The 26,885-nt window shown below is 41.0% G+C and overlaps 1 protein-coding gene across 1 annotated transcript in view; it reads left to right on the top strand.

Annotated features, from left to right (window-relative positions):
* The window catches only part of ATP10B (ATPase phospholipid transporting 10B (putative)), a 56,811-nt gene extending 47,598 nt beyond the window's left edge, over nt 1–9,213 (top strand). Inside the window, exons 16-22 of the mRNA XM_009285718.1 lie at nt 641–717; nt 1,241–1,366; nt 2,727–2,927; nt 4,754–4,834; nt 4,945–5,049; nt 5,509–5,696; nt 8,706–9,213. Of these exons, the coding sequence (XP_009283993.1) occupies nt 641–717; nt 1,241–1,366; nt 2,727–2,927; nt 4,754–4,834; nt 4,945–5,049; nt 5,509–5,696; nt 8,706–9,213 (1,286 nt within the window). The remainder of the gene's footprint in view (nt 1–640; nt 718–1,240; nt 1,367–2,726; nt 2,928–4,753; nt 4,835–4,944; nt 5,050–5,508; nt 5,697–8,705) is intronic.
* The last annotated feature ends 17,672 nt before the right edge of the window (nt 9,214–26,885 follow it).

Here is a 26,885-nt window from a genome sequence, read left to right on the forward strand (position 1 = left end):
CATCCACCACCTCTCTGGGCAACCTGTGCCAGTGCTTCATCGCCCTCAGCATAAAAAATTTCTTCCTTATGTCTAGTCTAAATCTGCCCCCCTTTACTTTAAAGCCATTCCCCCTTGTCCTGTCGCAACAGGCCCTGCTAAAAAGTCTGCCGCCATCTTTTTTATAAGCCCCCTTTAAGTACTGATAGAAAGTTGAAATGAGCACAATAACTCCTGAAATTGGCTTGTTACGTGGTCAACTGCAATCAAATTTATCATATAATTTGGAAAATTCAGTGAAGTAGGGTGCTGCAACGCATGTTGCTGAGCATATGGAGTTCACCAAGCAGAAACATACAAAACAATGGAGATGTAGATGGTGTCGGGGTGTCCATGCCACCACCCAGCTGGTCCCAATGTTGGGCTTAGCCCTGGTGGATCCAGGCCTCCTGGGGAGGAGGATGTTCCAACCAAGATCAGAGCCTAGAGGTCATGATTGCTTGATGCTGAGTATCAGTTACCCTAATTAAGATGCATGGTAGTACAGAATAGCCTTTGCTTATCAGCATAGCTGGGTTTTTTTTCTTGTTCTGATATAGGCATTTTGTATTAAGCACCCTTTCTTGCAGCTTTATTGTTCCCTCCTGTCTTCCCATTCTAGGTGATGGTGCAAATGATGTAAGTATGATTCAAGCAGCTGATGTTGGAATTGGAATCTCTGGCCAAGAAGGCATGCAGGTATCCCTTCATTTCCTTTCCTCTTTTGTCACATGGTCTCTTGCTGCTTAATAAGTTTCATAGCAGCCCTATACTCTTGAGCATCATCTTAAACATGCAAGTTGGCATCATTACTGTTGTAAATTAATATGCAGTGCATAATTATGGGTCCAGCCAAAATAAGAGTGTTTTGAGCCAACAATTATCATGCATGGACAAAGGTGTGTTTGCTCATAAGCCTGGAAAATTAGCAGATGCCTGTCCAGTGTTAGGTTAGCATCTGGTTTCTGAATCATCTCTGCTATAGCATCTCCAGGTTGTGCTGATTCTCTTTCAGTGTTTTCTGCCCCAAATTCTTTCCGACACATCCCCCTTCCTCATTCTTGTTCTGCAGAGATAGAAAGCTCCAACTGTTTTCTCAAGGGTTTTTTTTTTCTACAATATTCAATAGTAGGAAATCATTTCAATGTCCATGTTCAACTTTCATCATTTTGAGTGGGAAAAAGATATATCGTATAATTAACTTCTATTCTTTTTACCAAAGGCTGTGATGGCTAGTGACTTTGCAATATCCCGATTTAAGCATCTCAAAAAACTGCTTCTTGTCCACGGACACTGGTGTTATGCTCGCCTGGCAAAGATGGTGATTTACTTTTTCTACAAAAATGTGGTAAGATTATTAAAATTCTGAAGTTTTCGCCCTAGCAAGGGTTAAGTCCAGGGCTGGGGGGCAAGGTTGTTTTGGTTTTGTTTTTTGCAGGTTATGCTCTCTTACTTTTTATGAAGCTACAGTACCTGTTTCTTCACTTTGCAAATTTATAGTATGCTACCTCCTTCTTAGTAATGTGCTGCATAAAGCATTGAGGAAAATATGGGTTCTAAATATATTTTGAAATAGCATTATTCCAGAGGGAAAAAGTACTCAAGGCTTAGTAACTTTTATATGGTAGTTCAAGAAACTTTATTAATAATACCAATGAGCCTCAAAATAAAATTTGCATAAGGAAGAGCAGACTGTTAGTGCTAGAATATAGAAGATGACTCTGCACTAAGAATTGGTTGCCTGTGAAACCTCCGAATTTTTGCATTTAATTTGATAGGAACCACTTGCAAGTAATGATGAAGTCATAGCTGGCATTTTTATTAAAAATTTAATGTATATGCAAATGAGCTGTGCATTGAAGAATAATGTAAAGTGGAAAAACCTGATAGTAATACAGTTTCTACAAGACTGTGCAAACAAGTCCATTTGACATGAAATACACTCTGAGCATGAAAGACTACTTACTTAGAATTCAAAATAGCTGTTGGAGTTTTTTTTTTTATAATTTTGAATAAGGATTGCTTCTTATCAGTGTTATAATTTGTAGTAGAAATGGAAACTTTTTTTTTCTTGATTGGGCATCCTTTTAGAGTTCAAAGGATATTTATTTGCAATGCGAAATAGCTCTCCAGACTGGGATGCTGCTGTTCTATTATCTCCCCAGTACCACTAGGGAGCGGGAGGCCTTTGATTCCACATAGACAACCAGTTTGTAAAAGGATTTTAAAATCTGGTGCTCAGAGCTGTGAACAGTTTACTTAATTATTCTCTGATATTTTCTTAAAGAAACCTAATGGCTTTTAAAAAGCTGTATCACAGTGGATCGGTGTGAAGTAGACCCTTAAGATATACTGCTTTATGGAATAAAGTGCAGAGCTGTCTACTGACGGTACCTTTAACCAAAATAATGTATTCTTGGAGACTCTGTTAATAACCAGTGTACTACATAAACCTCGTAGGTGAAACTATGAGAAATATAGACCATCTATGCATTGCAAACTAAAGGGTCCAGATCAGCTGTAATAGTAGGGAACAGCATGGGGAAAGGAAGAGGACGTAAAGTAGAGGCCACAGGAAAGGTGCAGCTTCACGACTCCCACAGCCCAAAGAGAAATCACATCAGCAATGAAGGATGTGCTTCTGCGCGTGTGGGGAGCCACAGTTCAGCTTGTAACAGGACGATGTGTTTGTATTTGCTTCTCCACAGAACTACGTCAGCCTGCTCTTCTGGTACCAGTTCTTCTGTGGGTTCTCAGGCAGCACAATGATAGATTACTGGCAGATGATTTTTTTCAATCTCTTCTTCACCTCGATGCCCCCTCTTCTCTTTGGAGTCCTGGATAGAGATTTTTCTGCAGAAACACTTCTAGGTTTGCCCGAGTTGTACAAGAATGGACAAAATTCGGAGGTATGTCTTGATTGCTGAAATAACTGCTTGATAAGCCAAAGGACCACAGCTTTTTTGGTTTTGTGAGGAGGGAAGAAAGAGAAGAGTTTAAACTTACTTGGAACCAAATGATCCATTTATGGTTTCTAGTTTACTGAAGTCCACTAAAAGAAGGTATAATTGTAGCTGTCAGAAGAACTGGTAAGGAACATACGATTGCAGTTGCCTCCTGGAAGTGAGGCTGGGTGCTGGGTCATAGTTGGAAGATGTAAATGGGAAGGCTTATTCTGCTATTAAATATATGGAGCAATCCAGTTTGGTACCAGCATGCTGCATTATAATAAGTCAAGTGATGTGCTAGTGAATCAGCCCTGTGTTTGGTGTTTCTGATCTGAAGAAGAGACGATGGAGCAAATGTGTGTGTGTGTGTGTGTGTATGTATATATTTCAACACCATATATATAGAAAATTTCTCAGTGAAGTCATAGGGAGAAATAAATAAAACAGGATGAGAAATGTAACAAATGAGGGTAAAATAATTTAGCTGGTCCCTGATTAAACTCTGCTCAGATTTGGTGCTTTGAACACTCTCAGCCTACTGAAGAAGAAAAGCTTGTTAAAAAGATGACAGCAAAAAGTGACAAGAAAATGCAAACCCTTAAATCAATAAACAACCCGACATTTTTTTTTCTACTCTCAGGTTCAGAAATACACCTGTTAATACATACAGGATTTTGTCACAGTTTGGTGTTTAGGCTGTTCCAGGCATGAACTGTTTCATTTATTTACTTCTTTTACTTTGAATAGTCAGTATTGGTAACCCTCAAAAAATATGCAGGAAATATGTTATGTTTTTACCTGAGTTTGTCTGTCAGGTTTAGAGAACCAGTCTGATCTCTGTATGTTTGCGAGGAGCACACATATACAGACATAGAGGGTTGGTTTTGCATGTACATACAGTACAATAGTACTTATTCCCACATTGCCTTAACATTTTAATAGGAAATTATGAAAATGATAATGAGCAAAATTTGAAGTGGCCTTAGTTTTAAATCACAAAATTGCAGGGTACTTAGGAATTCTTCTCTCTCCTTCTTTTTCTCCTAATACCTATTTTCATTATCCTGGACTGTGATTTTTAGCACTGATGAACACTGGTGGTTCACATCGTGTTTAATGATGTTTTGAAAAACCTAGGCAAGGGAGTGCAGAATTTGAGGATTCTCTGTAGGACTTTCTATACCTTTACTTAGGAGCTCTTGGACTTCACATATATGTGAAATATATGTTCTTTACCATTTTGAAGAGGTCATTGTTGTTGCTTTGGCATTTTGTCTGCATTAAAACAACAGGAGCCCAGCCTTCTGTCATTCCAATAATGCATCCCACTCCACGGGAGCTGTGGCCCCACAGGTCGTTAGATAAGTTTAAATATGACAAGTAGTCAAATTAAAATGGCACAAAATAGATGTTTCAATGGAAGGAACCTTAACAGAAAGGATTTTTGACCAATCCTATAGCTCTAGGAAGAGCTTTGTTTGAAAAAGAATTTGAGGAATGGGATCCTTTGGGGAGGAATGGGGCATTCATAACATTCAGCTTTTAAGACCCTTAGTTAACTGGCTAATCTTCCGAAGGTCTGTCTTTAATTGACACGGAGAAAATGCCTGTTCAGAGGTAAGCCTTTGGTCTAAATCAGCTGCTCAGGAGGCATTTACTCATGAAGGGAGACCGGTTAGCTAAAATCAGTAGTCTGAATGGAAGGAAAACAGACAGCAATTATGTCTGCAGGACAGACTAGAGATGTGTGTCCCATCATAATGACTGTTGTCTATAAACTCCTGCAGATATACAAGCTGTCAACTTTTATTATTACAATGTTGGATGCCTTCTATCAGAGCCTCATTTGCTTCTTTGTCCCCTACTTGGTAAGTACCGGGGTCATTAATATTCCCATTCTCCTATCCTCCTTAAAAAAAGAGAAAAATTCACTTCTGAATAGTCAGGGTTCATCACCGTCTATCCGCCTGTTTCCTAGACGTACGAGGACTCTGACATAGATGTGTTTTCCTTTGGAAACCCCATCAACACCATCTCCCTCCTGACCATTCTGTTGCACCAGGCTCTAGAAATGAAAACATGGGTATGTGTTTGACCTGTCCTGCTCACGTGACTGTTTTTCTTTTCTGAACATAGCATACTGTGTAGACACGGCATTGTCTTTCAGAGTCATTTACCTGAATTCTGGGTCACAAAAAGTAAGTAACAGATGCACGGAGATTTCACAATGTGCCAGAATTTATTATCAGCCTCAGGATAATACCTTCATGTGCACAGCAACAGAATTTGCTTCTACTGTGCCTTTGGACAGGACAGTACACAATTTTTACATACTTCAATATATGAGGATATGTTTCTTAAAGAACTGTATTCACTGTCACTGTTGTTTTATAAGTTCATTTCCAGGTATTTCTCCTACTGCACTTTTCAGTAGCATGGACTATTGGATACGTTCTTTCCAACCTGTCTGTATCCTCCTGTCTTACACCCAGAGTCAGGGTCTCACAAGCATCGCTGTCATTTCGTGCAATTCTGCTTACAGACCCTGTTCCACGTGGTAACGATGACTGGCAGTGTGGTGTTTTACCTCGTCTTCTCTCTGATCTACAATGCCGCCTGCGTGGTCTGCAACCCTCCCACCAACCCCTACTGGATTATGGAGAAACAGCTTTCAGACCCCACCTTCTATTTGCTGTGTCTTATTACCCCGGTCATCGCGCTCTTGCCAAGGTTTGAATGATGCACTGTTTTCCTCTCAATTTTCATTTTGTGGATTTGTAGGCATTTGAGTGAAATAACAATAATGATGTGTATAGATATGTGATATGTCGGGCACATGTGTTGCACAGGAATAAGTGATCGGTGTGGAAGTCGGATGCCTGGGTTCAACTTTCCAGTTCATGAACCATTAATTTTTTCAGTTATATAACCCTAGATAAGTCACTATGTATCTACTGCTTTTGTTTTCCCATCAGGAAAACCTTTCTTTCTGGGGTGCTTCAGAGTTTACCAGTAGAAATCTGCGACATAATTGTTCACTATCATAAACACAATGTTGTTGAGCTGATCAAGACTAGAAAGCAAGACTTTGAAATATTCCTATATGCTTTGAGAGTTACAAAATGTATTCTGTTTCTTAAGTACATTACAGTGCATTACTAAGTCAAATTTAAGAACATGTTTCTATATGAAATAATTTTCCGCATCCAGAATTTTAGTTTTACTCTGTGCGACAAATCAGGTATGTTAAAGATAGCTTTATCTGAGGCTGAATAATATTTGGGAGGGATAATTATTTTGATAGGTTGCTGAAAAAAAATGGTTTGAAAAACACAATGATTCTGTTCCCATATATGTATATGGTAACCTTGCTACTTTTGGGGCTTAATACCTTAATCATTCTTTAAGCAGATATGCTTCGTCTGAGTTGCACCGCTTATTTAAAATCTTTATTTGTGCTTGGACAATGAAAGAAATGGGTTTGTGTGACTATCTTGCTAGTCTCCTTCTCATCCTAATTGTCCTTTGGGTATTGCAAGAATCAGGAAAATATTTTTAGTATCTGATTTTGTAAGTGCTTTAAGGCATTAGAATCTGAGCCTTAACCTTGTCTAAACAGGAACCTTTCAAGACTAGATAATATTTTTCTTCAAATTATTATTATTTCCCCATTTGAGTTGAGATGTTACATTATATAACTTCAGGTCAGGATAAACAACACATAGTTCAGTAAGGTCTCATGTCTTCTAGGCAGGGCATCCTTTTCCAGTCTGTTTTGCTCCTGTGTGATTTTTGTTTTCCTATTAGCCCTTATTCACGGTGTCATTTTTGACCCTGAGCTTTCTACTCAGAGCTACGTCAAACACGTGGTTAGAGAACTCGTATCTCCATCTTGGGAATTCAGCAAGGATAAGATCTTTGCTGCCTCAGCAGGATACCGAGCTTGAAAATGTGTATCTTGATATCTTCAAACTTGGAGAACTGCTGTTCCTTCATGTAGGTACCCCAGACTATTTTCTGCAGAGTCCTCAGTTCACAGGATATCCAGCCCCTGGTTTCTGCTCAACTTAGCTGTGTCAGCTTATCACAGCAGTGGTGGAACCACCCTTTGTTAAAATGCCCTTAATTTTAAGTTTCAGTTGGTTCATCTCACCACGCTGCCTTCTCCCTATCTCCTTCAGAAACCAGTAGGAGCGTCGAGATCCTGGTTTCTTCCTAAGAGGTTTTGTTAAAATCCTTGCTCTCCTCAGTTCTTCCTTTTGCTACTGCCTTCTGTGCTAGCTGACATTTCTGAGACACAGCAGGCACTCTGGAGGGGCTTGCCTGTGCCCTGCTTGCTTCATGCAGGCTTTTCCTGGAGCACTGCCTGGCAGTACTTTGCACTGCATCATCTGTGCATCTGCATCTCAAAACTGCTTCTCAACTTTGTTTTGGGACACGAACAGCGCAGGGTTAGGTACTAAAACCCTCGACTCTGAGGAGAAGAAGAAAGGGATCTGAATTTCATGTTCCTTCATTGGCAAAGGAAGGCACTGTGTCTCTTGGAGGATTTCAACATACAAAGCAGATATATTTCTCCAGCTGTGGAAGGCAGACTGCGGTCTGCCAGGAAGCCCTGCAGAGGCCCAACAGGTAATTGAGTCTCGCACCCTGCAGGGCTGTGGGAAGGGCAGGAGCAAGTGAAAGCAGTTCACAGGACGGAAGACACAGTTCTCCTTCCCTTCTCTGTCCTCCTGTCTGGTCCACCTGCAACTTGCACAGAAGATACAGAGGACAACTTGAGGGGAAAGAGAGAGGACAACATGATCCACATTAGATCTACACAGACGGACCTGGCCTCTCTGTAGTTGTGCTCTTACCTGCCCAACCATAACTAGCAACTGCACAGTTCCCAGACCTTGAGATGCTCTGGGATTGACCAGCCTGAGCACAGGCACAGCAAATATGTGTTTATCAGCTCCTACTTGTGCAGATAGGCCTGAGAAATTCATTGCCTTAAAAGCCCTTTCTGTACTTAGTCTAGCTTGTTAGGCTTTTTAATCCTGTTAAACTTATTTATGCATATATTTAGCAGCAGGATGTGAAGACGGCAGCTTTCTTAAGGCAATTTCAAAGAGTCCCCATGTTTGTTTTAAAATGCATATTGAGGCCATCTACGTAAAGGTCAAATCCTATTCGAAAGATGCTTTGAAAGAGACTTTGGTTTTCAGACAAAACTGACATGACATGGAGAGAGGATGTCTGCTCTCTCACTGCACGCAGTATGTAGTTATACAAGTTCTCTGTCCTGCAAAGGGCAGGTAGGACACTTTTTTTTTTTACTGCTTCCTCAGCAAATCCACAAGCTGAGGTTTTTAAATTTCTAGTTTTATGTTATCTATCAAATTAAGATCCCTTCTTTAGCCTCTTTTGGCAGTATAAATATAATCTCAGTCTCCTCAAATACTGCATCTCTTGGTGAGCTTCTGTGTATCTTTCTTGCCCTGTTCAGCAATCAAGTGGTTCTATTATCATTTATTTAGTATTTATATACATGTAGTTGACTCTATACAGGTCAGGATAAGTGTATAGTTACATGTTGCATTAAGATCCAGGAGTCAACTTTCACCTACCAGGCATAAGATGTCTACCAGATGCCTGTAGAGCAATGGAAAATTAGCAATTGTATTTGTGTTATGTGATGCAGATTATGGAAGGAACCCACTGGTAAAACAATCTATTCTCTTTCTCTTTCATCAGGTTCGTTATTTTTGCTCTACGAGGAACATTTGGACCATCTGTGATTCTGAAAGCACAGCAACTAGATAAACTTCCTAAAGGGCAACAGGATCTTGAAATCCAGAAACTGAGATCAGGAAAACAAACTACTTCTGGTGCATCTGTAGCATCACCTGCATCTAATGATGACCTTGACCAAAACATCAGCCACTTATGTGTGTCACCATTTTTACATCCAGTGGCAGCAGCTGTGTCTCATGGGGACACAGAAGGTCAGGGACTTTCTGCCTCTGAAGTGAATGCTCTCAGGAAACGGACACCAGAAGGCGGCTACTATTTCTTTAATAGGTGGGCAGAGGAAGAAGGTACTGCTACAGGCTCTTCAGCAGGACCTTTCTCTGGCCATTATCCCCTCGTACCCAGCAGGGTAACAACTCCTGGACAGGATGGTGGCAAACTGACTAAAGATAGTGCTAAAAATTTTAACCATGGAAGCCATCGGCGATCTGTGAGTGCAGTGACACTCTGAAGAAACATTCAGAAATGAGACCCACAGCCTGTGTGGAGAAGGATACCACAGGGAAAATAAAAAGTCTGTTTATACTTAACTGTGATGCTCATTACAGAAGCAGAGAGAGGCATGTGGAGTAGTGCAATAACATCTCTAATATGCAACTTTTCCTAAGTGCATATATAGTTTGGGTTTGTCATTACATGACTTCTTGATCTTCCTGGTTTTGTCTCATTAGATGAATGTTACATGAGCATCACACAGTTGCTGAGAAATGTACAATTACTTTCTTTCATCAAGGAATGTTTTTCTTTCACAGTAATAGGGAATAATTGTACGAGTGATGTTTCAGTGTTATTATGCTATTGAGGTAATAGAAAGAGAACCCATTCTATATTAAGCCAAGTCTTAGAGCAACACATCCCTCTCTAGCTTTTACTATCAAAGTCTTAAAAAGACCTTACTAACTTAAAAATTACAGTTCTGCCTGGAAAAAATGTTACCTCCTGGTACTAAAGGTATTTGCAGAATAACAGCACCAGAAAAAGACTAGAGAACGTTCTGGTTTTTAATACATGGACTTTATACATATAACAATATCAGGTCTATAGTCTGTTTTCCCTGAACAGTAAGCTCAGTATTTTTATGCAGGCAGTGGTTTGACCTGATGCTGTTAAGAAAAGGACAAATGAGTTTATGAAGTAGAAGAATGCAAATACTGAACTACAAGAACTGACAGGATAACTCAGGGATAAGTGGAGTCTACTTCTTCACACCTACAAAAGTAGACAGATATAACAAGTCAAATTCAAGGATTTATGTTCTAGAATTCTAAAGCTGTCCCTGCTTTTTCATCTAGAAATTCAGTTTCTTCCTTCCATTCTCTATATTGTAATGTAGTGTTGCTGCATTCAATCAAGTATAAATCATGCTCCTCCCCACAGTTGGTTACATTCAGTAGTTGATGGAGATCTCAATAATGGAGATTTTGACAAGCAATATATTAAGGTCACTAATCACATTGCAGTAAGTACATGGTGTAGAATGACCAAAATATGCATAATACATTCATCCTTTTCAGTATCTCAGGGCAACAAGATGCAGGAAAAAAACCATAAAATGTCACCATCATCACTACCTATTGCAATGCAATGAAAGGTGACTTTGGTATTTCTTATAGAAATGTTGACTAGTAAGACCATTTCCCAAGTTTTTCTTCACAATGTGGGGTGAAATCTTAACTGTGTTTTACATTCAAGCCATCCGTACTTTTGTGAATCTACCACTGGTTCTGATTTAAGTAGGGTTTTAGCCTTTTTTTATACATGCTATATTAATTTAGCTATTTACTACCTATCACAACATGTGATCTGTTTAATAACCTATTTAGCAGATATTAATTTAACTTCTGTGTGTTATAATAATACTGTAACTAGAGTCTACAAGATGTTATTTTAAAGCAACTCAGGCAAAACTGAGTAGCATATCTGCCACTGGGATTTCTGGTAGCCAGAGCAAGAGCACACATAGAACTGTAATTGTTAAAGTATTAATTGTCAGCTGTAAAACAATTCAGAAAGAGATTTTTTTTGCATGATGTACAAAATGAAGGGAATTAGGCATAGCTGAGATTATTGTTAATGGAGTGTGAGATTGCTCAAATGTTTGCTCACTACCTGGGAATGGACCTTGGGTGACAAGACTTAAGATGAAGCCTTTACAATTCACAGCCATGTTTTTACATTAAATGGTCCATTTCCTTTGAACTTAAAGAAGACAACAATTTCTTATACATTTTATTACAAAATGTGAAATGTTTTTATACTAATAAATGTAATATGGTCATGCCTTTGTGTGTTGTTGAGAGGACAAAAACAGAGGCAGAGGAGCGGTTTTCCTATTGTCATCCATGAGTGGCAAACTCACGTTTTCAGAGGCCACTCCTCTATCTAGTAGGCCACGCTATAGGAATGTTTATCATAAAAACTGGATAACGAATTTATCTGAACGTGCAAGGGGACTGAGCATATGTGGAAAAGGGCCAGACAGGTTATGTTTAAGCAAATCTGGAAGACCCGTGGACATTCCTGAATTCAAAGCCAAGAATTAATTTCATGTTTTCTCATCAGAGCTTCTGCAAAACTATTCTACCATGCGTTTTGCCCTGACAGCTGGGCTTAGGTTCAGAAATGGCATATAGTTAAGGGAGGGTCCTTTTAAGAAGGGGAATGAAGGAAGGATTGCTTATGGTCTCCAGCAAAATGCCCTCTAAAAGCTCTATAGCGATGGAGTCCCTGATATGTCAGGGGATGAAAGAACTGGAAGACAGTCCCTCTCTAAGTAGCTTCTAGGCTGTAATCAAAAATAGTTACTTCAGTTAAAAGAAAGAAAGAATCCAAATTTGAACGGCTACCTTAAATAATTCTACAGCTAGACCTACAATCTGTTAATTCTGTTGTGTGGTAGATGATAACAAAACGGTCCAATAGATTCATTTACCTGGAAAGTTTGCAACATAGAGGAAAAGCATCCCTGATCCGAGGAAGGAGACAGCTGAAACCACCAGAAACAAAAGGCAGCATCAGGCACGACCTGGCCTCTGCATCCCAGCTGGCTCCGCAGCTTTATAAAGCTCTCCCCTGATACACCTCCTCCTGGGTGACAACGCTGCCATCCCTCTTCCAAAGCAGATGCAGCCATAGTTCAGGACCTATCTTCACTGCTAAACAGTGTGATCTTATCTATGCTCCTGGGTAAGCAGTGATCATGAACTATCTCACGTTAAAAAGACGGTGAACAGGCACTTCCCTTTGATCATGAGGTAAATTAGCTGAAACTATCAATCCCTTTGGGAAGTAGAATCTAGAGTTAAAAAACATTATTTTTTTCCAATGAAAGCAAGCCTACAGTAAGAAAGCAAGCCCTCCAATGAATTTATTTGCAAGAGGGGAAGTGTATTTACTAAATGGGTTATTTAGACCTAACTGGATTTCCAAGATAGCTTTTTTTTATTTCAAGACATATTTAATAATGCTGTCAAGATACATGTTCCATTAGTTCTAATGTGAATGCTTCACAACAGAACAGGTGTCTCACTTTTTAATGTATCCTCTGGTGATATTCAGTATTTCATACACTTGGACTATAAAACACGAAAATTAATGGGGGTTTTGTGAAATTACTGCATACTTTTTATTTTGGTCTATGATATTATTATAATAATGATACTGCATATGCAACAGTGCTTTGAGCTATCCAGAGCTATACCTACGCGAGAAACTGAAGGTGGCATCTCATATAGAGGTGAACAGGAGCTGATTTACCAGGTCTGTTGGCTGACTACCAGACGCAATCCCAGGCTGCTTGCAATGGTCAGTGAAGAGCCATCCGTCATGTTCTCAACCGAAGCAAGTTTTTCTTTTTTTTTTTTTAATACAAGGTGCGGGAAATGCATACACATGTCTACACTTTGTTCGTGTCTGTCTTAGCACAGCAAGTTGGAGACGTGGTCTTTGACAGTTATAGCTGATTATCTGCTTGATATCAACAATAACTGTTCAGTCTAAAATCCAGAATTATTCAGGTGGGATAGAGGGAGGAATCCAGTCTGTTCTCTTTTCTTATCTATCTCAGAAATACAAAACCAGGTTTTAAACTATTTAGAGATAGGTGTGCATCGTGCTCCAGCACAGAAACCACTTTTCCTAAGGATGAATTGAGTATATTTTGCCACTTTGTTGGCTGATGCTGCGATGTTTAATTCATTTGTTTGATTGCAGTTTGAGGTGGTGTGCGAGTACAGAGCTATTTGCTTTAGGGGTAAGGTGACTGCAGGCAGGATGTGCCATGATTAGGTACTTGTAAGCAGCACTGATGAGTAAAAATATAAACGCGGAGACAAGAGACTCTTGAAGATAATGATCACAGAGGGTGGGATTTAGAGAGCTGACCAAATAACACTGAAGATCTATAAAGTACTTTTGACATTGCCAGTGATTGGAACTCACTGCAATTATCAGTACATGAGACAACTGTGAACAGAACTTGCTGCCCAGCTCTTTAATAGAACACCTGATTATTCTCAGCTACATAAACAAGACTGAGACTCAATAGAGTCTGAATCATTATTTTTCCAAAAATACCAGAGGGGTAGCCATCTGTTGACTGAAGGCATTGAAGGTGATGGTTAGTTATCCACCATCCCCAGTGCAGCTACTGAAGTGTGCTCCCACCTCCAGGCACACGTTGCAGGTTTCTTTCCATGTTAGTGCCCAAAGAACTTGTGTGGTTATTGTGTTCTTCAACAGGAGAGCAGAGCTCTATAAATGATCATCACTATAACTAAAAGGTCAAGTTTTGGCTTCACAGAAACTGAATTTTGACCTTGACTTCACAGAAACCAAGTCATTAGCTGCTGCTTTGTTGTTGCCATCGATTCAAACCCACAAAGCTGAGTCAAGATCTTTATGGGACTGGAGAGAGGGAGCAGTTTAATACATCATTGCTGCCAGCCCTGGGGGCTGTTTCTCTGCCACAGTTTATTGCCCTCATTGCGAGGGTGGCACAACAGCCACAGATAATCTCTTCAACTGCTTCACATAACCCTGACAAAAAACTTGTCAGAGCTCTCGGTTATGCTCTCAGTTGTTCAGATCTTGTCCTCCATTTTGCCTGCAGTCCCTGTAAGAGTCTGAAGCCAGCTAGAAAGCAAAGCTGGGCTCTAAAGTTGAATGCATTGGTTTAACAGCTGCTATGCTTATAGTACCACGGGCTGCTCCCGTGGGCCAGCAGATACTTTAGTCTTCCTGGGCATCGTACTTTGCATGAGATGGTGGGCATCCAAAGAACCTCAAATGGAAAGAATGTATTATTCCCAAACACTGAAAAATATTTAAAATAAGTAGCCAATACATTAGAAGATGAGTCCAAACACAGCCGGGGCCTTCCTTTTGTATGCTGGTATTCCTCCTTCTTTTACTAACATTGTTCTTTTTAACCTCAAACAGATCATTTAGGGAACTCCTGTACATTTATTGGTTTTATTCAAAAAAGGACAAATGTAAATCAGTAGGCTGCAGGCAGGTCAATAGAGCTCATTTAAAATAGCTGGATTCAACTGAAATTTTATTAGAGCCTATCTTGTTTTGTTGATACTTTAATTCTAAAGATTTTTGCCAGAAAGAACAAACAACTATATATGCTCGATCTGAATGGTTCCTCTGTCACAATGTTTAGGCAGCTTGTGGCCAGTAATGTCATGGTCTAAATCAAGACTTGAAGAGGAGAGCAGATTCTTCGTTCTGTTACCGTGTACATGGGATAGAGTGAGAGATGGACTAATAAGTACCAAGACCAGGAGTGCACCATAAGGATAAAGGAAGAACATGAACATGTCCAAGGCCTTCTGGAGATTTCCAAACAAAATTCTTAAACTACTTTCACGCATTGTTCAGAGGTCACTCAGGGCTTGAAGTGTCTATCTAACATGCTTTATGAGTAAAACGAGTAAAGTATGCATCCATGTATGTTCTCAGTTAAGTGCGGAGGACTGTGAAGAATGGCCCCGCACTTGTAGTAGGCTAAAGTGATTTTGCTTTTAATCTTGTTTTGAGAGGAGGTAATGCTGTAAAGATTCAAATACGATTTCTCAAAAATTTTGAACGTATATAAATTAAGGGAATCTGTTCTTAAGATCCTTTGCTCCTTTTCATAATCTTCAATTTCACAGTAAGGAGGGAATATAGTCCAGAGACATCAAAGAGCCAGAATTGTGCTTGCAGCTGTTAGTTCTCAGATGAAAAAAGCCCAAAGCTAAAATTTACAGCCCAAAGGAATCTAATTCTCCAGCACCTTTCCATAAAGAAGTTCAAGCACACACCAAATAAATATTTTAAATCCTAATACTGATTTGGAAGGCAGCTTATTTAAAAGGAATATTCTGGCACCACATGTGCATTTGACCTGCATTCATTTAAAATTTATATTGATTTGCAGTTTCTTGAGATTACTCCACACAACTGGTTATTTGTGATATATCATAGTTTCACAGAAATGTAAGACAGTAGAGCATCTCAAGAGAGAATCTGATCTCTTTGCAGTAAGGAGTTACAGACAATCCACAGCAGCTATTTGTCTACCCAAGTCTTTATTAACAAAAAAAAACCAAAACAAAAAAAGCCCTGCGAGAAATGAGATTAGCACTACAGTGGGGCTTGCTTGAAGAGAGCCTGCTTACTGGACTTTTGAACATTCATCCACTATCCATCATCAAAACAGAGCTTTTCTTTACTTCTACTGTATAGAAATATATCAAAATAATGGTAAGGATCCAGAGCAAGCTCATATGCTGTGATAAATGACAAGACTTCTATGGTGTTCAAAGCATTATCAGAATCCATTTCATACCTCATCTGTTATTATAAGCATAAAATGTGCAAATGTTCTCCACTGCTGTTAATGTCAGCATGCTGGGGGCAAATGCTTTGATTTTCTATTAGCAAATAATGTTAAATTATATAGTGTTTAATCACGCTTAGTGAGAGTGATGAACTTTAAAGAATGAGTTTCTTTCAAATCACTCCATCTTCAGTTCTCCTGGAAACGGACATCATCATTTATAAAATCCTGAAGATAACTTTTCCAACCTGGAGGCTTCATGATGATTCAAGGCTGATGGCAGAGCACTAAAATACAAAACCATTTAGACATCAAAATTATTTTGATTGAGGCAATCGGGTGTTTGATCATAGAATTTGAAAGTTAACTTTGAAAATCAGAAGCCTTATCTAAAATAATTCTGACATCTTTTAGGACAGTGAAGTTATTTGCATTTGTAGAAGAGTCTACATTACCTGGTATGACACAACCTCAAAACTGTTAATTTCTAAATAAAGCAGTTGCATTTACCAGGCCAGACTGTAAGTGGTTGGAAGGTAGGAGTGCTCCGCTGGAGGGTCTGTGGCTTTATATGTGTGGAGAATCTCACCTACACTCTCCGTCTGCTCTTTCTGAAAGGAAAGGTGCAGGTAAAGGTATGGATGCAATACATGGAGGAGGCTTTTGCAGGGGGTAAGAGAATATAAATCTTCAAATCCCAAAGACATAGTGAAAGCTAATATTGCTAGTATCTTAGCAACCGGAGAAAGACAAGCTGTACAAGGAAATCAGCTATAGCCCATCTTTAGGAGCTCTCTCTGGTTTATATTTATTATGTGTTTCTGAAACTGGATTTTTAATCACAGCATTTGAAAATACAGAATTTTTTGTTGGAGGGCTTCACCATTTTTGGTTTCTGCTGAGGGGAGCTACATTTTTATATTTGGATCAATAATCACTAATTTATTAGAGCAATTTCATTAGCACATACTAGACTTGAAGGGCAGGCTGGAAGAGACAGAATTCTCTTGTGAAAAGAAGGATGGGTGCTGTGCTGCAGGGAGTGCCCTGCCACCCTCTGGGGTCAATGGCAAAGCCTCTACTGCATTCAACAGCACAGAGATAGGTCCTGCACATACTAAGAAACAGGAAAGTCTTTGACATTTTCACTTTTTTCCTAATTAAATTGGCTTCATCAATTTCATTACAGTCTAGATTTTCTGGATTTCTGTATCACCCCCAGTATATAGAAATTAATAATTTTTTTCTAAATCAACTGAAATAGAAACATCTCTTTCATAGCAGTCGTGGTTTATGGCAAAAGTTTTATCATGATGCAGAATTAATATGAGATCGGTCCATTTTCAAAACATCAGGTTTCCATACAATGCTTTTGATATCAAAATGCAGAAATCTTGAAGCAAAATGGAATTTGCGGAGTTAGTCAAGTACTAGGATAATAGATGCATATAAATGTCAGTACATTAAAGCTTCATCTTCACTTTGTTGCTCTTTTATTGTAAGAGTTTCAGCACCTATTGCTTCCTTTTAATGCTATCATCATTAACCTTCATGATAATGACCACAAACATCAAAAGTTTGAAAACTATTTCGTTGAAAGTATGTCCTTAGATACGGTCTATTTGTTACATATAATAATGTTTTATTCTCATACTGGAAAGTTACAATCACCTGAAAAAAAAGCAGAAAATAGGTTAAACTGCAAATTAGTTGTGTTTGATAAAAAGCAGATAAAGTCAACAGTTTACGTATGGGCAAACCTCTGTTTTGCAAGTTATTTAGATATGCTGTTCAGTGATAAATGAAAATCCTTTTAAAGGTTGATAAGGGATAGGATATTATTCAGAATCCCCTAAATGCTCACATTCAAGAAGTATTTTGTCCACTTAATACTGTTTATCTAGCTCTAATCAATCGTCTGTCAGCATCGAAAAGATTGTTTCAGCTCACAAAAGGCAAAACAGAATTTATTGTAAAAATACTGTTATTATCTTGCGTATAGTCCTTTCTTTGTTAAGCCACTAATAGTTCAATTCTGCTAAATAATCAGACATTTGGGAAGAGGAAAGTGAACAATTCGCCTGTATTTCTGAATAAGAAACTTGTACATAAGTGGTTTTAAACAACTTTCAGTAAGACTTAAGCTCTATGTATTGAAACTATCTGCCTGTCACCAACAGCAAGGTCTTACAGGTCTTGTTATTTACTGAGCATCCATCCCTCTCCAGGCCTTTCAGGGCCTTTTGTTTTGTTACCTGACTTGGGGCTGACTCAAGGGCACTTTTTAATTAGTATCTTGAGGTTAAGAAGTCACTTGCTGGCTACCCAGGCTTTCCTGAGCCAGCCCCTAGGGATGCTCTTCCCGCAGCACAGAGGTCCCAGGGTCAGAAAGATGCAGGTGCCAGTAACAAAATGGATAATGTGCTGCTAAGACAGAAAGAAACCAGACTTTGGGAAGTGTGTATTTTTCTAGACCTAACTGTGCAACAGATGGTTGAATAGTCTCTCCCTCTGCAACAGCATTCTTAAACAAAACCAAAATACGTAGATACCCTAAACCAACCAGGGTGAGGCTGCCTTGCCAGCTGACGTCCCGCAGGGGGGTCTGGCCCTGGGCAGCTCTCGCATAGGAAAATAAACATGCTGCTTCAGGGTTCATCAGTTGCAGGTGCCCGTCAGTGATGCTGACAGAGCTAAATACCTTCTAGGAGGTGGGGAGCAGTCTCCCTGTGGTTGCCCTCCCAGTCCGTAAGTGGAAATAACAATCCTTTGCCCTACCTGGGACAGGTGGTATGAGAATAAGCATGCTTTAAGTCTTCAGTGGCTGGGATGCTGGCAGAAGTGGGGCAGTCGGAAGAGGGCAGGAAATGTCGGTGCCAAATGTAGAGAGAACCCAGATCAGATTCATCAGGAGAAATCCCTGCTATTGTATAGCGGTTCCTTGCAACCTTATGAGAACTAACAGCGATTATTTCAAAGGGAAATCTGAACAGATTCACGAAGTGCACGTTTTAAATATTATTAATCTCAATAGTTAACACCTCGGAAAATAAGCTGGAATTAGCCTCTTGTGCAAGTATAAATATTTATCATCACTGCTTCGTGTCCTGCCAGTCTAGCAGCTGACATCCATGGCATTCAAATTCCTTTAAGTCTTGCCAGTCAATGTTAACGAGCCACTAAATACTCAGATTGCACCTGTCCATTAGAGTAAATTGACTAGTTTATTGTCTTCACAGTCTTTTGAAGAGTGGTAAGCACCAGCTTTGAACAAATTCTTGGAGAAGATTTCTTGATGATAGCCTTTGAATACATTCTGGGAGGTGGCTGACAGCTGTCCTTTCTGGTTTGGAAACAATCAAATTAGACTGACTGCTAACGGATGATGCTACTCAGAGAGAAAGCTTATGCGATGCAATAGCAGGTGATGCCTCGATCCCTTTATTCGAACTGTAAGGCAAAGATTGGCAGGAGGAATTAGTAGGGGAGATAAGTACTGTGTTAATACCTGGAGACCTGTTAATAGCAGAGAGTGAGCTGCTCAGTATTACCAGAGCTGTTCTTAATGTAGAAGACAAAAGTTTTCATTTTAAATAGTTCTCCTGAGTTTCCACTCAGGGCAACAGGCAAGAAAGCCAGGGGTGTAATTCAAACTAGCGTGCTGATTTGGCACTCCTGCAGATGCTCCTCTCTCTTCCAGGGAAACTGCGAAGAATCCTGTTTTTCAGGTATTAAGTAGCGAGCTTCTGGGGTGAGAATCTCAGCCCTGTCATGCAAGGTATTAAAGGTCTTTTTCTTCTGGGATCGGCTATGAAAGGAGATGCCCATTAATTGAGGGTTTGAATTGTAAAATAATGAGAAATATTCCCCATCCTTTTTAGTACTATCCAGGTGCCATTTTATTTTTTTTTTTCAGCAAGAATGACTTTGTGCAGACTTCTGCTGCACCTGCAAACACAGATTTTTACCTGCTCGCCTCCACTGGGAACAATCCCAAGCTTTCCAGAAAGGGAATTCTCATCAGGCAACCGGATGGGCAGCAGTGGTGTTACAAAGGGTTTCATCCTGGCCAGAAGCTAAGTGCTTTTATTTATATAAATATATATAAAAAACATATATATATCTATATATGATGAAAGGATAGGAAAAAAATGGCCGCATAAGGAGGTTTGAAAACCCTGGGTAAATGTGAGATAAGCCACGCTGAGCCCACAGCACAGTTTTTCTGGACTGACGCTCAGCCATGACCTTCTCCATGAAGGAGAAGGCGCTGAGAGCGCCCTGCTGCTTCCCGAGCCAGGGCCTGCCGGAGGGGAGGGAAAACGAGGTGAAAACCTGAAAGATGAGCTCGAGGTGGCCATAAACAAGGGATTCTTGTTTGTGAATGTAGGTGTGTCTCAAGGGAAAGAGGCTGCCAGGTTTTGCACCTTGCTCTAAATTTTTACAGATTTCCCTTTCTGGATCACTGTTCCTTGCACAGATGCAGCCCGGCTTTATATAAGCTTTGTGAAATGAGGTCTCTCGTTAGTTTTTCACTTGCAAGCCTCGGCCGTTTCTTTTCCTTTGCCTTCTGATTCTTCTGCTTGGATCTTTTCCTTCTGCTTCTTTCTTCTGAAGGAGGTACCTAGACATGAAAAGCAAGAACAGAACAGAGCTGAACTAATTAGCAGCTGCTTTAAGCTATTGTTTACCCTGCACAGGAACACATCTCGAATCAATGCCAATTTGGATCACAAAAATGTTGCTAGAGAGAGCCAGGCCAAAGCCTTGAAAGCCCATGGACAGCCCCTTTTCAAGCTCACAATTTTGCTGCAGACGAGCCCCACTGAGAGACATTTCCCAGCTCCATAGGCTCCTGCCTGCAGGGACATTTTTAGAAACACATTTCTCACCAATTCCATGTAAGTGGAAACACCTTGTGAACACTCTGAGTCAATGTAGCGTCGTTACTATTTCAAACAGGGAGGAAAGAAATCAGGAAATGTTTGTTTTAAGAAAAAAACAGAAAAGAAAAGAAGGAAAATTATGTGAAAAAATAAAAGGGTGTTTGCTCTTTTCATCTTTTTCCCTGCCATAAAGCTGTAATATTAGCTATTATGGTTCCAGCTACTGGGAAGGAGCTGGAAAAAAATATGCTTGTTCTGATTAAGGATCCATATTGTCAGAATTGACTCCTCTGTCCTGGGTTCACAAGCACATACGCACACACGTACCTTTCTCTTTTGTATGCAGGACCTTGGCTCCCCTGTACGTGTGGGTTTTTTAACTAGTCTACCTGAATGTGAAGGAGCGTTACAAAGATGATGCACTCTTCAGATCAGCTGTACTCCATTTCAGTGCAGGCAGGAAAACAAGGAATTAGCTACATCTTCGATAAATGCAATTCAGGTTAGAAGTTGTGAAAATGTTTTTTTCTGGATCAGTCTATGAATATTGTTGCTCATGCAAATATATGAATTTGGTCTGATTTCCATGAAAACAACATGGAAAGAATTGCACTGACTTTAGGAACTAGTTTAGTTAAGAACTAAATCATAACTAGTGAAAAGTATAATTTATGCTTGCTTGCAGTTCATAACAAACCTACAATGATCTGCAAAAAAAAAAAAAGCCTCTATCAAAATTAAAGCAGGATGTTTGGTTGAAGTCACTGCATCAACATTATGAGCTCTCATTTGTTCTTCAGACTGAGGTATGACAGTGTCACCTAGCAACTTTTGAAGGGCATTCAGACTTGACGGTGCTGAACTCTATAGAAAAGCCTATAAATAAATAAATTTACAAATTAATGCTTTCTGTGAGTGTCAAAAGCATCACGTTTGACATTAAAAAATTAACACTGTACAAGAGGAAAGGAACCAAAAAATAATTTTCGTCCTGGCAGTTATGTAGTGGGAGGATTTAAACTGAGTAATTATGAAATACTGTAACCCCTGGAAGCAAAGGTGTGCATTTCCAATATCCCTGCTTTGAAATATATACGTACATACCCATAAGATTTATATACATATATGTATGCATGTATCTATGTATATTATTTTAGATAAGTTCCATGTTTTTCCGGGTACTTATGTTAACAAAGCAGATTAATCTGTTAAGTTTTGCCCATACTATTTAATACCTCCTAGTATATACAATTCCTTATGCTTCAGTAAGTTCATAACCTCCCCTGCTCTGTCAGCCCACCTGAAGATCGAGACATGGAGCGATGTAGTGTTGAAATCCAGTAACTTCCCATTGAATTACTGCTGCCAGAGCTGCCTGGATGGAGCAGATAATTCTCTGTATGTGGAAGAGCCTAGCCAAAATTAACGGGCATGATGGTCAGCAAAACTTAGGTTGATTTTGGCTGATGGATCGGCTATGGTGAGGATCATGTCAACCAGCCAGTCTCTTTGGTCTATGAATTAAAATTAGGAAAAAGCAGAATCGATAAAATCTAAATTAGGCCTAATAAATTGTAATGGGGAGTCTTGAGCAGTCCAACGTCAGAGGGGCAGGCTCTAGGCTCTCCACTGCACAGCTGAGAAGACAAAGCGTCCCCTGCGGTGATTTTCTAGGTTGGATTTGAATTATTAAAAGCTTTCACAGAAGAAAAAATTTTAGACAGGGAACTTCCCTAAGACTCATCAGACGTGTAATCCACCAGTGCATTTGCTAAAAGTAAAGGAAATAGAAGTTGCAAATATTCTAGAAAAAGAGATGAGTGGGTACACACTGCATTGCATTGTCTGGCTATTTGTCATATTTTCTCTTTACCTACGCGGCCTCTGTGGGTGAATTAGTTGGTCCCTGCGTGTGTGCTCACCGCTGCAGTCGCGGGTTGTCTGAGTGTACACTTCCAGCCATTCATCACCCTCCAGGTCACACAAAGGGACTTCACCAAGGTGGGGGAAAGAGTAGGTGCTAATGGGATCTGCCCGCAGGCTTGTCTGAACAGGCCAATCCAAAATAGATCTAAGAAGCCTAACAGCGCTTTAAATCAAATCTGAGCCTGGAAAACAGGAATCAGTTTGAGTGTTTAAAAAAAAGAAAAGACTCTAATAGCAGCGAGAGTGGAAAAAATATTTTACAGGGATTCGTTAATGGCTCTACCCCAAGACCTTTCCTTTCTGCTTTCCTCCTGTCTCCTGTGACCCTTGGGCTTAACCTGTGTTAAAACTGAGAATCGGCAAGTTGGATGCCTGGCTGCTCGAAAGCAGCACAGGTCCTCTGGGCTCAGCGGGACCTGTCATTTCTACCCTGCGTAGGCACAAGCGATACTTTTGCTGCCTTTTTTTCTTTTTTTCCCCACAAGCATATCCCCAGTTTGATAGAGGGGCAAACAACTCCCGCACGCTCTCTTCCCTGGCATGGTGCTGGTTAGTCAATGGAGAGAGGGAAGGCTAGCCAGGCAGGGCAGCCTGATGCCTACCTACACACCAAAAGCCAGACAAGCATCAGACCTTTATTTCTGTTAGATTTAATTTCTTGATCCTCATGGAAATCTTATTTATACATCTAAGGGCCAGGGCAGGTGTCGCTGACTATTTTGGCACCAACCAACTTCTTTTCTATACATTGATACACACAGGTCCCAGTCACACACGTTTTTCCCTTCCTGCCTGACTGTAAGAGAAAAAGGCTCCCAATTCCCTGGACAAAGCTGACAGTGGCGGCAGCCAGAAAGTCTGGCCGTGAAGGACGCTGGACAAACCATAGAAAAATAACGTGGTGGGGCTTTCTTCTGCTTCTGGGAGGACTCTGGTTTCTTCAGCCTCCAAGAAAACCCATGGCAGCTGGATGACCTAAAAGCCTGGCTGGCAGTCAGGTCCAGGCTGCTCAGGCAGGGGGAGGATGGGCAGGAACGGGTGGTTGCCTTTGGTGTCTACTGACCCAGGACAAACAGATGTTAAATATCGTTGGCACATCTAGTCCTCTTTCAGCAGCCTGAAATAAATTTCAAATTTCGCGATTTCTGCTCCAGCATTCAGCTGCTCATGGCGCTGGGCGCATCCTGCTCACGCAGGGATGAAAGCATCTCACCCATGCCCTGCTCTGCACGGCCCCAGGGAGCCTCAGGACCAGAAGAAAAAGGAGCAAGAAAAAGAAACGACAGACTGAGGAGCTGATTCCTCAGCAGGAGAACAACATGCCGTGTTTTGCAGCGTAGTCTGTGGGACGTGGTACTCTGATGTACCCCAGAAGGTAAGCATGGGCTGTGTTGAATGCAGCTGAGAGAGCAAGCACAAGCTCGCGGCAGGACTTTTTCAGAGCAAGCCGCCTCCGGCAGCAGCTTGAGGAATCACAAAAAAAACCATTGAATCCTCATGCCCAGGCCCACTGTGCGGGGGCAACATGGCTTTGTGCACGTTTGTAAACCCACCAGGCTGCCCCGCGGTTCCTCCCTGCCGCAGGAAGGGCTGGCAGGATCAGACTTGTAGGGTAGCAGATTTTACTCTCAGATTCACTCAACAAACATAATTGAGGATACTGATTATTCCTTGAGTGCTATATCATTTTCATTTGTACCTTCGTCAATCTTTCTTACCGCAGCTGAGCGACGAGCAGAGTCCACATCCAGCACAGAGCTGCAGGTTTGCAGGGCACACCAGCGTGCGGACACTCCTGCGTGCCAGGCCTGCAAAGTGGGGTACGGGTGGTGGTGTCTGGGGGGTGTCTAGTACAAGATAAAAGCACTATTACTACCACAATGGTTAAATATGGTATTTTTTTCCCCTTAAGAACCTATATTATATGCCACAAGGTCTGACACAGATGTATACACATCTATTTATGCTGCAAAGTTCCCATAGCTTCACGAAACAAAAGTTTTATTGAGCAATTTGTCTCTTACACTGGCTATGCAACAAACATATATAACAGTGGATGGTAATTAAAAACTATCCAATTCTGGCATTGCTGCAGCCAGTCAGAACATTTCCTACTCCACAGGCTAGGATGAAACCAAACCAGATCAGAGAGGCAATTCGTGCTCATCATGATGCTTTCTCTCTCCCCGTTCTGTCCTCAGCTCCCTTCCAGACACGAGATATTTTTCATGAGAGAGAATGAGCAACTCGTTTTGTCCTAAAATCACCGAGCAATGCAGATTGCAGTGCAAAGAACTGAACAGCAAAAGCCTTGCTGCCTCAAAACAGAGTGCAATAAAAGGTAAAGTGATAATCCCCCCCAATGATAACTGTTCCCCGTAGGCGTTGAGGTTTTTCTGTTATCTTTTCATACTCTCTGTAGGCAGGAGCAGCCTGGGACTGAGCAGAGGGCACCAGAACAAAGTGGTTTGCGACAGACAGCAGTGGAGGGCTCCCTTTGGGATCGCCAAGAGTGTAATGTGGGATCCAGCAAAAGAAACAGTGGAAAACACAGTTTATTTGATTTTTTTTTCCTGACAAACTAATTAAGCACTGAGGGAATCTATCTGTATGGCATTTGATCTGGCTTTCCAGAGTTTTTGGTTCCACCTTCCAATGGAAGTTTGGATTTCTTCGTCAGAGGGAGGTTCCCATTTAGGAGACAAATGGCTTCATTTCGGAGAAAAAGAGTTTGATTTGTTGTATAAATACATCACAGCCCATAGGCTGATGAGGTGATGAGCTTCAGTTTACTATTTTCTCTCGTAGTTATGTCATAGCACCAGGTACTTGTATTTCATCTCATTGATAGAAGAAAAGTGGCGAGTGTGCAGAGAAAATACAGCATTGATAAAATGATTGCTGGTGGGTGGGAAACAAGCGGGAACACCCTGAAATGTGCCTAGCTGACTGCACAGTGAGGTACCTCGGTGAGCTGATGTGCACCAGCTACGCGGTGGGAACGGAGATGTCTAGAAGGCAAAATAAGCCCGATGTAACTTTGTCTCCAGGCATTGTGTGTGCAATGGCAACAGAAAATCAGTTTCCATTCTAAATGGCTAAAAACTCTTTGTATTAATCAAATCAATGCAAATTATGTAATTTAGATGACTGGCAGCTCTAATGGGCTGTACAAAGATACTCTGTCAGCTTAAGTAGAATTGGGAAAGCAATCAACTCTCAGAGCTGAAGAAACAGCTTACAGCTGAGGTTAAAAGCACAGAGGCGAGACAAACCCCCGTTGAGTATCTCTGGACTAACAGTGGAGCGGGGGGTTAATGGGTCTTTGCAAAAGAGACCTGCTATTGATGTGTCCCCACTTCTGCTCGCTAAAAGCAGGGCCATACTTGTAGGTGTCTAGTGGCTCAGATCAATTCACCATCCCTGACAAACTTGGCTGCAGTGACGGAAAAGGCTACTCCCTTGTACCCCAGCTAAATCCATCACCTAAGATTAAGCATATGTGGTCTGAAGGGTCCTGCCTGCAAGCTTATTCACAGTGTGTCTGCTAACATGCTGACATTGCGTTTCCACCCGGAGTTACTGGTTCCAGGCTGGAGTTGCAGTCAGGTAACACAGTGGCAGAGGAGAGTCCACGGTGAAATTCCCTAGAGAAGGAGTTTCTCCTCACAGCTGTTCCTGCTCCTGTTTGATCCACCTCTGGGCAAAGTCACACAAGCTGATTTAAGCTGCCAATGACGACAATCAAGGTCATCCTTTGACTTTGACTTGAAATGGGCTATGTACTTCTTAGGCTATTTATAACCCACACAGAGGTATTCCTCCGCTTAATCAGTCTCCTGAAGGTGTGAGTCACACCGCGGATGGGTCGAGCTCCTATCAGACACCAGAGGATGAGCAGCTACTCTGGCTCCCGTGTCTCTTCACCTTCCTGCCCATGCACCTTGAGGCATGGGACTAAAGGTCTTCTGGAAGCGCTGTACCTCCCAGGAGAGTGCAACCGCCACCGGGGTTTAACACCAGGACAGAGGGAAGTGGAGGGGGCTGTTTAAGGCATTGGTGAAGGTGGGAGATGAGGGGAGAGGGAGAGCAGGACTGAATGCAACACCAGCTCAAAAGAAAGATGAATACAGCTGTACACTGTGAGTAATCCTTTTTGTCCTTGCAGAGAGGACTCCCACTGTGTTCTGCGTTAGGTAACTTCTGGGGATGAAAAGCTGTGGGAAAATAGTGTTTTATGCCAGAGAGGAATTACTTCTTTAGCCACTGCCCTCACCATGTACTGTAAGGTGTAACAGAGATGAAGTCTGTTCTCTTTGCCACTCAGGGACTGTGATCCCCGAAGTCTTGTTTCACTCAATTCTTGTTGATTCAAAGACCATCCATGGGACACTCCTCCAATTATAACATCCCAATATTGAGTTCAACTGAAGTGTCAGCCTGTATTTTACAGACCTCATATACGGTGAAAGGATCCCCCCC

The sequence above is a fragment of the Aptenodytes forsteri genome, unplaced genomic scaffold (genome assembly GCF_000699145.1).
Source record: "Aptenodytes forsteri isolate BGI_AS27 unplaced genomic scaffold, ASM69914v1 Scaffold54, whole genome shotgun sequence".
Classification (NCBI taxonomy): Eukaryota; Metazoa; Chordata; class Aves; order Sphenisciformes; family Spheniscidae; genus Aptenodytes; species Aptenodytes forsteri.